Source organism: Pyrus communis, chromosome 9 (assembly GCF_041283825.1).
Source record: "Pyrus communis isolate YQ-2024b chromosome 9, ASM4128382v1, whole genome shotgun sequence".
NCBI classification, from domain to species: domain Eukaryota; kingdom Viridiplantae; phylum Streptophyta; class Magnoliopsida; order Rosales; family Rosaceae; genus Pyrus; species Pyrus communis.
The window spans coordinates 24171579-24185204 of record NC_142573.1 but is presented as its reverse complement, the minus strand read 5'-3'; the positions used below and the strand labels follow the sequence as shown (position 1 = coordinate 24185204).

At 36.3% G+C, this 13626-nt stretch overlaps 1 protein-coding gene, 1 long non-coding RNA gene and 1 pseudogene across 2 annotated transcripts; 1 reads left to right on the top strand and 2 right to left on the bottom strand.

Annotated features, from left to right (window-relative positions):
• Positions 1–340: 340 nt before the first annotated feature.
• Positions 341–6155, bottom strand: LOC137738710 (uncharacterized). Its single transcript, XR_015966266.1, has 5 exons — positions 5855–6155; positions 4651–4885; positions 2368–2433; positions 1657–1759; positions 341–584 (listed from the first exon to the last, which is right to left on the bottom strand). It is a non-coding gene; the product is annotated as an uncharacterized LOC137738710 (long non-coding RNA).
• LOC148694441 (thioredoxin M2, chloroplastic pseudogene) lies at positions 2443–4620 on the bottom strand (annotated as a pseudogene).
• A 2631-nt stretch (positions 6156–8786) lies between the features above and the next one.
• Positions 8787–10795, top strand: LOC137738756 (GPI-anchored protein LLG1-like). Its single transcript, XM_068478231.2, has 3 exons — positions 8787–9049; positions 9144–9206; positions 10275–10795. Exons 1-3 carry the CDS (start codon positions 8971–8973, stop codon positions 10637–10639), a joined length of 507 nt encoding a protein of 168 aa, XP_068334332.1. The 5' UTR covers positions 8787–8970; the 3' UTR covers positions 10640–10795.
• The last annotated feature ends 2831 nt before the right edge of the window (positions 10796–13626 follow it).

Genomic DNA, 13626 nt, shown 5'->3' with positions numbered 1-13626 from the left:
TGCCGTTGCCGTTGCCGGTGCCGGCCTCCTATCTCCCATTTTGTGAGTCCATCCGTGTGGCTTTTTGTTTTAAAAGTTAATTTCAACAAATGTTTGAATTTTAGTTTTTGGATTTGGTGGAGAGTAATTAAAACATGTAAAATATCCCTCAATCTCGTTGGAAAAAGACATATTGGTGAGACCTGATAAGCTCATTGCGTGGTGAAAATGAAGCGCCACATCTCCAATCCAAGTTCCAGGGACGTCATAGCGTATACGAATGTATTTGAATCGAATTATAAATTTATAAGTCACTTAATTATGGACAATCATGTGATTATTATAGGATTAAGAGCGTCACTTGATTTGCAAAATCATTCATTCCCTTTCATTCCAAAGTTGGTTAACAACGTTGTCTCTATCTTTTCGTTCGGAATATAAGAACTTTTGCACGCAACTATCTGTTTGTATCGCAAGCAGTGGAATGCTCTGGTGGTTATAGGACCTTCCTCCTCAAACTCACAGCATCCCGAATAATCATGTCGAACGATTTAACCTATTATGGTGCTCAATGGGTCCACATGTTACGTTATTGTACTGTGAATCTGCATCATAATATCAAAAAATACGTTAGCTTGTTATATAGGACCTAGCATTAGTCTTTCTAAATGGTTAATCGAATAGACCAATCAACAACTTCACAACTTGACGTTAAACTAATTTTTCTTTGGGTTTTGGGTTTTGGGTTTTGCATGGCTTGTCAATGTTTCCCCCACACAACACATTGTATATGTATATATATCAAAAACAGATAAGGTGCTACTACCTAGTTAGCTGGCTTTCTAATACACAAGCGGATGCGGCTTCAAACAGTAGAAAGCAGTGCTAATCTTTTCCATGAAATTTAACCTAGCCTGTAGTTTTGTGCAATCCAAGTGGCTACTTACAAATGCAAGTAATGTAATCAATCTAGCCCAGATTTTACGAGAAAATATTCAGTAGGGCTGCCGCATTTGGACGGCTCTTAAGGGGGTGAGACTAGTGAGGTCGGATGGGATTACCAAAATACAGTGATTGTGTGCTTCGTGAGACTTGCACACGGTCTGATGCCCCTACACAAAGTTTTCTAATTTGCAGTAGGGCAGTATACGTGAACCGGCTGCCCCTACACAAGTTTTTCTCGGTTTGCAAACACAAACCACCAATTAAACGAGTGAGCTTCAGCAACACTCATATTTTGTTTAGAGTTTATGTAGAATCAACAGACAAGACATCCAAGTGGTTCTTTTCGTAAGAGTAATATGGGCTAAATGCACTAATCAACAAAATCAATAGAGAATTATTAGAGGTCGCACGTCATTTTAGTCATCTGACATTGGACTTGGTAAGATGTCACAAGGTATGCCATTCAACAATTTAAGTTGCACGTATTCAGATATGGGGTTTCAATTAAAAAATTCTAATAAAGGAAAGATTATCAATCGATTAATTAATTCCGGCACATCAATGCCGTCTCCACATTGTTAGATTTACTTTTATTATTATCTCTATATAATTCTTTCAAGATAAGGCTGACTGGCTGTGATTGTGATGTATGCCCAAACAATTTTCAAATATGTGAGATGCCTCCCCATTACCAGAGGAGAAAGAAAAAAAAATTGAACAACTTGTTATTACCTGTGATTTATTCACAACGTCCTCTTCTTTCCAGCAAAAGGAGGCAGCTTATGGCTTCTCAGTTATGATAGCAATCCACTGGTAAAATCCATGGCAGAATTCCCTAAATCATCACACAAAGGCGCACCTTAGTAATTTTACATATGACTCATTTGACTACTTTTGGCATACTCAAAGCAAACAAAGTAATAGAAGACTTGGCCATAGTCACAGTTAGCTACAACAATATGCTTCCCTCTCTACACCCAAGTTCGAATCCCCCTCCCCACAGTATATATTAGATTAGAAAATCGATCAAATACAAATAAAAGAAAAAACAAAGTAATAATGCATGTTCCTTTCCTAACCCATACCTGCTAGTATTTGATAAAAAGAACGATCTAGTTTTGTGCACAATCTATTTAGCAAAATGTGCTTGGTGTGCCAGACACAATGTCTCCAACTCTAATAGAAAAATTGAAAGGGTTCCTCATGTTTCCATTAGAATCGGGCACGCCACGTTAGGGATTTTAGTTCATTTAAATGACATTAATATTTGTAGTTTTATAGACTTTCAAATGAACGACAAAATGACTGCAATAGGATAAATGGTTCTCAAAATAGATGCTAGAAATAAAATTAAATAACAGAGACCGATTCATTGGTGTTGTTTCCATATTCATATAGACTTTCTTTCCTGTTTCTTATATTTGAGAACAAACCAACTAGTACCTTCCACCCCATTTCCTCTTTATAATTCAGCTGCCAATAGGAATCAAGTCCTCAGTTTGATTGAATCTACATATACAAGAGAAACAGTCTTAGTCTTCGGATCAAAGACATCAACGTGCGTATAAACAATGACTCAAAAGAACGGTCTCTGTTCAGTTTTAGCTTTTAGATTCAAAAGAAACGTCAAAGTTCAAAAGTTCTAGATTTGTAGAAAATATGAAAAAAGCAGCTTATAAAGGCAGGACCCGGGTCACAGTAGGGTCTTATGTGGAAAATTTTCAGAGTTGCAGAAGTTGACCCTATAAAATCTCCACTACTTTAGTGGGGTAAGAATTTTTCTGCGAGGCTATATTATTGGAGAAGTTTGAGATGCATACTAACACAGATGATCAACACACATAATATAATCAACAAAAAGCGAGATAAAAGAAGCTTCTGAATTTGACAAACTAATCAAGTAGTAACCATCACAAGAAAAACAACAGGAAAAGAATACTACAAACAGAAATCTTGCAAAGGGTTTCCGTATCCAGCTCTACAAAAATTTCTCTATGGTGCTAGTTAATGTGATTTTAGGTGCAGCACCAATTATCGTGTCCCTTCTCTCACCGACGATGAAAATCATGATAGTTGGGGCACTCCGAATGCCATGTTTGGGAGAAGGACTTGCATGGCACGGGTTCACCGCCACATGGCGTCCCATGCCAATAATATAAGGACATGTATTAGTTTTTTTCCACATGTCACTATATCAAATAAGAACAAAATATCATTTCCAATCACATATGAATAAATTTGAGACCCTTTCTTTCATTTATTCACCATTTTAGTGTAAAAATTTGCAATTTTAAACAAATCACGTGTGACAAACCTCACATTACTTCATCTGAAGTCTAAAGACCTGTAAAAATTAATTTGAGACCTCTGACTTTCTACAATGGATCAGGTGATGCTGAAAATTTCAAAGGGTAAATTCAATTCCGAATTTATTGGTACCGTGATTTAAGAGATGTGATATGTTAAAAAATGATGAGATAAATTTTGATGGAGAACAACTCATCATATATTTGAATACTTGATCAAATGACTTCAAACTCATATATAATAATCACGAGAGATTAAATTCCAACCGCATCTTCTTTCATGTCCTTTAAACCCAACAAGTATGACTTTTCACCACCATAAAGGCCAGATGACATGCTAATTATTGCATTTGGCACAGTGGTAGAAAATATTTTTGTCAGGTTGCATTGTGGGAATTGATTGGAGGCTATCGATTTTAAATGAGGAAATATGTTTGACAAAAGAAGCTTCCGATTAAGTAGGACAAAGACAACACAACTTATAAGAAATTTTCATCTAGAAACACCCACTGGAAAGTTGATAAATTGAGAAATCGATTGCATACAATGCCTTCCAAAAACTGCGAAAGCAATGTAAGGCATCTGCTACACAAATGCACATACAAAATATATGTATACTAAATCAATGTATGCACAATTGCACATTAAATTTTTTATGTAGAAATTTACTGAAATTATATTTTAAAAAAAAAAATTCCAGCATGTAAATGGTACACATTTATCTTATCAAATAGGAATTTACCATAATATATGCTAGCTTTTTTTAAATATCATTAAACACATGCATCACACAAGTACTAAGCCAGTTGATTGATGAAACTAAGAAGTCATAACTTCAGGGTATATTTGAAATACACAGATTTGAACGTCAAAAGTTTACATGTAATGCTTCCTTTAAACCAACCATCAAGGAAAGATCTGAATTGCCAAATGGAAGCAGAATCATTTGTCTATGTGTGGGTTTGTACTAACTAGTATGTATTTTCGGGCCAGTTTCTCTACCGATACTTTCATTTATTGGCAGTTCTAAGAAGCAGACAATATACTTTAAACTCTCAATGACTAAGGTTCCCCAAAATCTAATGGTTTGCTTGTTCCTAATCCAACCTGCATGAAGGACCATCCCTATTACAGACTCTCTTGGATAGTGAATGGGATTAATCTCTTTAAGATCCTAAATGATCTCAAACACCATCTTCATCTTAACATGGTCATCTTAGTGATAAAACGTTCATGCACATCTTCATCAAAACATGGAAAATTTTCCATGCTATGTAGCATTAAATGCTACGAGCATTTGATGGCCTGGATTGGTTTGGGTTATTGCTTTTATTATGGTCCCATGAATCCAGACCATTCAATGCTCGTAGCATTGAAATGGAACCCAAAACATGACTATTTAATGAGAAAGAATACTTACATTTAGCGAAGTGGGAGACATAAGTTCCACGGGGTTTTCTACCAACAAACCCATATTTTCTCATGGACAATGAGAGCATCCACTTATTTCCAACCTTCGCAACTCTTATTTGACACAAACCTAAGGAAGGTAAGTTGGATTGGCCCACAGCCTGCCTGACCCAAATGTTGGACTTGAATTGGTCTTTGAGCATCAACTTGCCCAAGTGATCCTTGCCTCAGCCATTGAGGAAGTCCTACAACAGAGTTATCGCAATTTCCATTACAACTTAGGAAAGAGACAAATCTCAGAGGATGGAAATAGACCTTTTCTGGTTCGGGGAATGTTTGGGGGTTGCATAGTACATAAAAAATACGTATGGTTACATGCACCTTTCTTATCTGTTTCTGCATTCTCTACAGACAGAAGGATATATGCATAATACATACATACATACATATATATATATATATATTAACTTATCGTTGATTAAGGAATGCCAATGCATAGAAACACCTCTATCTAGATTTACTAATTTTGACAAAAAGGACTGGGACAATACATCAGTATTCAAACTCTGTTTGCTTCCTAAGTTGGCAAGGGTTGAAAATAGCTTATCATTCATAATCTGTCAAAAGATAGGAATTATGAAACTTGCACAATAATATCAAACATAATAAGAGAACACTCTCGTATCAAAGCCCGATACATAATTTTGTTTTACTATTGATACTATTAAGCGGAAAATTCTTCAAACGCAATCAACTTTAGATAATAACACTTACAATCGGATATTTCATTTGATCACGACTTGCTCCACTTTATGGTCCGAAGCAAGGGTGAAAATATTGAAAATTGTTACAACTTATGAAATGGGGGTGACATTTTTGTTTAGGTACAGATAATCAGCCCATAATTTGTATGTTTTATAGGGGCCACTTAATTGAACTATCCATAGAAATAATGACATAAAATTGTCAAAGGTCCATTTAGCAGCGCTTAGGAATGGACAATGGAGCAAAGATGCAGCCAATCAAGCAAAACGACAGCGCATAAAGCTAATATCAATCCCTAAAATCCCTTTCAATTTTCTTTCTTGTTTTTATTGTGCTACATTACTTCCAAAACACCATAACACACCATCAAACCAAAATAACACGACTAAAAGAATCAACATTTTTAATAGGAAACTTAAATGCGCGCGCGGGGGGAGGGGGACGCTTACCATCGATAGTGGTGTCCTAAGCGTGGGAAACAATGGCGACAGCTGATGGATTACGCCGGGCTTTTAGAAAATGGAGGAAGCGAGCGATTTTTTTGTGAGGCAGTCAGCCCTCAAGCCCATGAATTCCGGCAACGCACCCACCGTGACATGACCGGCGTCCGGCAATATGAAGTTGGAGCCGAAGAATATATAGCGATTGATTCATTTATGGTCGACATTGAAGAGAGAAATGTGTGGATCGACATTGGAGAGAGATGAACGTCGGATGTGGGAGTGTGTTGAGTAAGGCATGAAAGGAAAGTGTTGGATGATATGACGGGGGATAGGAAAGGGAGAATACCGTTTTATACTCTCATATTTGAGCGGCCCAACAGCAAAACTTAAAGTTTATCTCCAACCGAGGGTTAACCTGATGGCTCGTTTTAACCTTCTAGTTCTTCTTCAAGAAGTTGCTATTTTAATAAATAGTGCATGGTCATATTTCTTACCATCTCCAACCGAGAGTCATATGACCCGTTTTAACCCTGTAACTAAAAACTATATCCAACCAAAAGCTACAGGGCTAAATATAATTTATTATTTAAATTCAAAAACTACAACAACTTAAATTTTAAAAACACAACTTATATATTTCAAGTCAAATGTGAGAGGTTTTATTTAGAGTATAAAAAAATAATAATAATAAAAAGGGGAAGTGGGTGGGAGAGTCCCACATAGGCTGTGGGAGAGGAAGTAGGAAAAAAAAACGGAAGTGGGTGGGAGAGTCCCACATTAGGTGTCCCACATTAGGTGTGGGAGATGAAGTAGAGAAAAAAAAGGAAGTAGGAAAAAAAAACGGAAGTGGGTGGGAAAGTCCCACATTGGGTGTGGGAGATGAAGTAGAGAGAAAAAAAAAAAAAAAGAGGAAGTGGGTGGGAGTCCCACATCGGCTAAAGCCTATAAAAAGAACACCCAAACATTCAACCAAACATACTTTCCAGGCCTATAATTAAACAAATTTTTTTAAAAATAAAAAATTCAAATATAACGACTAACTGACCGTTGCTTTTTGAATTCTAGCCCAGCTCGGGGCCGGTTGGCTAGCTCATTTGGGCCGCTTGGTTGGCCCTTTGGCCCTTTCTTGTCTAGTGGGGCCCACAAGCCATTTGGGATGTGGTATCCCTCTTCTGTCCCTCTCCCCACTCGCACTCGTCTTGTCCCTTACCTTTGTCCCTCTTTCTGTTTCAAAACCCCCTCTCTTCTTCAACCCAAACCCTAACCCTAATTCCCCAATTTCAAATAGAAAAACCCAATTCCCCCCAAACCCTAACCCTAAATTTCAAATCTCCAAGCCAATTTCAAACAGAAAACCTCAATTCCAGGTCCTCTTCTTAGGGCAATTTCAAATCTCCATAGTTGAGGAAATGCTGCAAACAGACTTGCAGCCATTGCAGGTCCTTTTCTTGGGGCTTTCCTTGGCACCGCCGGTGGGGGATTCACCGCCTTCATTAGAAGAAGCATCGGCGGCCTTGCTGTTGTCCTCCCACTTGAGGGGTTTGTTGAGCGTAGAAGGAATGTAATTGATCAAACCCTTCTAAACGAAGCTGATGTCGCCAACTAGAGACTTGCGGGCCTCTGTGAAGGTAAGCTTCCGAGAAGGGTTGACGACCTTGGATTCGGCGACGATGGTGTTGTGGTAGTACTTGTAGAGGCTAGGGTTTTTCGAAAAGGATTGAGAATCGAAGAACTCGGGAGGAATTGGACCTCACAGTGGTGGATGTGGTCCGGCGAAAACCAACTGGAATAGCTGAGGACATGGATGACGTCAGCATCAGAGGTGGGATGCAGTTAAGGGTGGCTGAGAGCAGTGGTGGTAAGAGTCTTGGGATTGGCAGGGATCAGAAGAGGAGTGGGTGAGGGTTTGGATGGGGTGTTGGAGGAAGAGAGGTCTTGGGCCTCTGTTTAGGTCGAAGATCTTCGAAGGAAATAGGTAGGGGACAGGAAAAGGTAAGGGATGAGGGTGGGTCCCACATTTTCTTAATAATTTTTTTAAATGATTTCTATATTTATTAGTTTTTTTTTTTGTTGAAATAGATATAGATATATATATATATATATATATTAGTATTTAATTAATTTTTTTAATTTAGTTGGGTAAGGATATGGTTCCCACACCTGCCAGCTCATAACTTAACAGTCAAACTTAACAGAAAACTAACGAAGTATGACATTGAAACGAATTTGTAAGATGAGGTATGACACTGTCATTTTTCAAATATGAAGTATGAGATTGTCTTTCGACCCATAGTTGAGGTAGTTTTTTGTAATTTACCCTCTATTATTTTAAGTTTGTTCTTTAATTTTATTGGTTAATTGAATTAAACTACTATATTAAAATAAGATTTCCGGACATATTTTGAGTGTCACTTATCACTAAATGTTGTTTTAAGTTTCATGTTGATAAATATTTTAATTTTGCTTGCATCTTAACAACTTAGACATTAAAATGAAGTAAGATAGTATTGAAGGGTGAAAAAGATGTGAGAAGGGGTGTAGAAATGGCTTAGGTAATTATTGGAAAAAAAAAAAAGATTTTAATTGTTTTTTTTTTTTTTTAATTTCGTCTTAAAAAAAAAGCTACATAACGTCAACTAACAGCATAGCTAGGCCTAACTTTTCGGGCTGACTGGCTGGCTATCTTTGACCAACCCGTGGCCATTTGGCTGGATTTTAGCCCAGCATTTTATTGGAGATTTTATGTCAAAATGGCTATATTTTAGGTTATGATCCTTTGACCGGCCTAGTTTGAGATGGCCTTAATGGAAAGAACACTGTCACAACAAAAAAAACAACCTATAGAAGTGGTGTATGTTGCCACTTTTGCGCCCCCCCCCCCCCCCCAAAATTTCATGCAGCATTTTTCTCTCCTCCCTCCAATTCTCTCTCTCTCTCTTCCCTTAAACAAACAGACAAACCTAGAGAGAGAAAGAAATAGAGGGAACCAAAACCATCAACCAAAAAAGAAGGGGGGAAAAGTGGGGCTGAGACTTGAGACTGAGAGGCGCCAGAGGCAGGAGATCGACGACGACCACTTGACATAGGTCATTGGTGCTGCGGTCTCTGAAATTATTATTACAATGGCGTTTTCATCTCAACCCTTTTTCTTCTTTTTGTTCCTTGTATTGGGTTTTGCCTCCTCCACCACCTTTCTCTCTTGTAATTCCCCTTTCATTTCTTCTTTTTCTTCTTTCATTTCCTTTCTACTTATTCAATTCAATTTCATCTAATTATTTTTGTATAAATGTTGCAGATGATATCTTCGAGTCAGGTGGATCATCCACCGGAGGACGTGCCCTTCTTCAGGCCCAAAAAAGTAAGTAATTACAATTAATTTCTCCTTTTAATTACCTATTTTATGTTATCATATTTTCTTTAGTTTTCAAATAATTAATTTGTTCGTCATGCCCATCAATTCAATGTGCTAAAAATGCGTTTGTATATGACCGTTGATAAATTTGCTAATATTTTTCGTCTGTCTTGTCAAGAGTATTATCCAACGTCGGAGAAACCAATGTAACTGATTGCGTATTGGTTTTGAGTTGGATGTTCTAATTCTCTTAGTTCTTGTCACCTCATGCATAATTTTAGTTGAATATATAGGTTACGAAAATGTGGTTGTCTATTGCAGAAGATAAGGTTGGAACATAAGCATAAATAACTATGCTTTTGTGTTCAACAAACATTACATAACCAAGAAACGTTCAATTTTGTATGTATTCGTGATATTATTTGTCTCCGCATCAAGATAACTAGTTAATAACCAAAATACACACGACAATTCATCAAACAAAATACAATTAGAACAAATAGACTGGCACTAGCTTCATTGTTGCATTAAATAAATCTCACTGAATTTTAGTTGTCCTGTTATCTGTTCTATTTGGAATCTTAAATAAGAATCTCTCTCTTCCTTTTAGTATCGGAGTCGTTGCAAACTTGAAAATCTCACTGAAATCGTTGATTATCGGTGTTTGAGTATGAAAACTAGCTCTTACCATATTGCTAGTGAGAGATTTTTCAAATCTTGTATTCATGGATTATTTCCCATTCCTAATTTTATGTTAGGAGAAGGTCTTAAACAATTGTACGTTAAACATTACGCGATGATAGATATATCTAATACAAACAAGTTGCAAACTCTCTAGTAATTTTTTGACTATTCACGTAAATAATTTCATCAAGCATTTTTTATCTCCTTTTTAAATTTGACAATTTTTTGTATTTTAAAACCTTGGTTCACTAAAAACATAACTATAATCCTTCTTTAACCTAACAACACATGAGGATTAGTACTATTATAAAATCCATGCCATGTCTCATCGGCATTCTATAAGTTGCGGTCATCATTCTTTTGTTTTGTATTCTGTTGGGTTATCTGCAGATTGTCCTGTGAACTTTGAGAATCAGAACTACACAATCATTACAAGCAAGTGCAAAGGACCAAACTACCCAGCAAAGAGCTGCTGTGATGCTTTGAAGGATTTTGCTTGTCCTTTTACCAATGAAATCAATGACTTGAAAAATGATTGTGCTTCAACCATGTTCAGCTACATAAACATTTACGGGAAGTACCCTCCCGGTCTGTTTGCATCTCAATGCCGCGAAGGGAAAGAAGGTCTCGCATGTCCCGCTGAGGCACCGAAATCTGATCAGAAGAACAGCAGAAGTCACATATCAGCTACTCACTCCATCATGCTAACACTAACTGCTACCTTGCTTGTATTATCATCCTTTTATAGGTTCTGAGCTGGTGTCAAGTCAAGTGTGAAAAGAACCCTACCTGACCCCCCCCCCCCCCAAAATTTGTATGCTTTGAACGTTTATCTCTAATTATAAAACTGCCCAAATAGTATAATTTTGTTATATACTTGGCAGTTTATCACTAATTCTGGTATGAAACAAGTTCTTTTGCTTCCTATAGGATGCATAATTGCCATTGTATATGAAAAACCCAAATTACATCTCAAGTTTAAATCTAACTTCCATTAATCCACGAGAGATCACATTAAAGGCTCGTTTGGTACATATGATTGGATTTTCTTCATAGTTAATCATCCTCTAGTCCCCTCCAAATGAAAAACCACTCACTTCCACCTTCAGTATGAGTTAAAATTTGAGAGTTCTTCATTCCAATCAAATCATGTGTACCAAACGGACCCCAAGTCCTGAGAATATATTTCATATAATGAATGTAAATCCTTGACTACAATATATAATGTTCTCAGCCTCGTCAAGTTCCCCTAATTTATTTTCATGGTATCAGTGCATACAATTCATTCATGTCGAGAGATTGTGCATTCTTGCATTCCAGGTCGAGAGTAAGGGTGTTACTTCGAGGGGTCAACTCAAAATTGTTGAAGTCAACAAAAAAATGAGAACTCACTTAACTATCAAAGTGGAAACTAAATAGTCATTTTGTTAATTGAGTTCCTCAAACGATTATACTTTTAAGGGCACGTTTAATACATCAGATTGTCCCAGATAGGGAAAGATAACCCCAACTCAACATGTTGTTAATGTTAAAGTGTGAGTATGAGTTTCACATATTGAACCGGTTATAGTGTATGAAAAAGTATTGTTGATAAGCTTAGAGTAATCCTATTCTATTTGGGATTACTGGTATTGAGAATTGTCTCAGGATTCGGACTTAACCTTGTATTTGGTTTGAAGTCCTTGCTTGTGTTGATATCTTTTGGAAGATTTTCTCCTATATTGATTCTAATAGGAGAATAAGTTAGAAAGAGATTCGATGTGTATATATATGAACATTAGGCACTGCTCTTGTAATCTCTCTGCTTATTTCGTTTCAAAGACCTATTATTTGGAGAGCAATTGTGTTTTGTCAAAGAGGAGAAGGCTAATAGTTTTCTCCTTATCCTTGTATTGCAACATTGTTCTTATATTTCGTGATTCAATATCATGTCTGTGATCTATGGACTGGGTTGAGTATATGTCTTACATGTGATATTAGAGCCTAATTGATAGTCGCTATTGAATTCGAAAAATTTGTTCAAGAATTGATGAGTAATACATGGGTGTTCATCATGAACTGTCGAAACCCAAGAAAAGAATAAAAAATAAAAAATTTAATTAAATCATTTTAATTAAAGATATAAACGACACCATTTTGCTAAAAGAGTCGTTGCTTATTATAAAATTTTAAATTTTTTTACTGTTAACAGCCTATGCACTTTGCTTTCTTCTTTCTTTGCTTTTCAGTTGTGTTGGCTGGGAAGTTTTCATGCTTCTCATTCTTTGCGAAATGCTACAAATCTTCTTCTTTTCCATTGATTCTCATCAGATACTGAAAATCCTTGTGCTTGATTTAGAGAGGTATGTTTTTATAAAATTTATATTTTCAAATATTGTGTTTGTTATATTAAAGATTTGAGTTAGATAGCAAGATTTAGACAAATGTGAGTTATGGAAAATCATAATTACAAACGAATATTGCTGAATCAACTTGAAAGTTTTCAATTATTAACTAATAAAATTGCTTCCGTTGCTATTGAAAAATATTATGCTAAAAACTAAACAGAATTTGTTGCATGTGATGTGATTGTTTGGCCATCCTCTTGAACATGTATTCTTAAAGAGATTGTCATATATATGGTTCAATTGATTCATGGTGTAAGTTTGGGGTGAAATGGAAGAAAATCGATCTTTCAAGATTCAATTTGCTGATTTCATTATTGAATTCTACAGTTTCAGTCAAATCCATTAATTTGTCTTATGTGCCAATACTCACTAGCGGAAGTAACTATAAGAAGTGGAGAAGAGAAATAGAGTTACTTTTGACACTTAATGAGTACGATATGGCAATGGACACTCCACAACCTACACCTCTCAATGATAAAAGCACAAAGGCTGAAAATGTTGAATTTGAAAGGTGGAAAAGAGCAAACAAGGTTGCACTCTCAATCTTGGAGAGTGGAATGATTGAGACTGTGCGTGAAGGCATCAAGAAGTGTGACTTAGCATCTGATTATCTCAAGGCAATTAAGGGAAAATTCAAGGTGTCACAGAAATATGAGATTGCACAATATATGACACTTCTCACTACTTACAAGTTTAAATGAGCAATCTCAATCAGGGATCACATAATGAGAATGACAGATGCTGCCGAAAAACTCAACTCCATGGATGTCAAAATTGGTGAAATGTAGTTGGTTTTCATGATCCTGCAAGCCTTACCTCAGAAGTATAGTAAGCTAAAAGTATCTTATAACAATCAGGACAAATGCTGGATAGTGGATGAACTTATAGCTCAATGCGTGCAAGAGGAAAGTTCACAAAAACAAAAGAAGGGCAAGGAAGTTAAATTTGTCAATTTCGTGTAATCTGCTAAAGGGAAGAATTTCCATCCTTGTAAATCTTCTAAATCTAAACCTGTTGATAAATCTATGATGCCTGCTAAGAATTCTTTCTCCTCTAAGTGTTAACAACCTTAATGTGAAAAATAAGAACATTGAAAAAGTTAGATGTCACCACTGTAAAACCAATTGTGACTATATAAATGATTGTGAGATTTTCAAAGAATGGTTAAGCGCTAAAGGTAGAACTGATGTCTATATTTGTGAGGAGGTCGAATCTCATTAAAATACATGTCAATTCTTGGTGGTTTGATACTGGTTCATTAGTCCATATAACTAATTCATTGCATGGTTCATTAGTCCATATAACTAATTCTTGGTGGTTTAATGTTTATGTTGGGGAAGGAACAAAAGTGCATG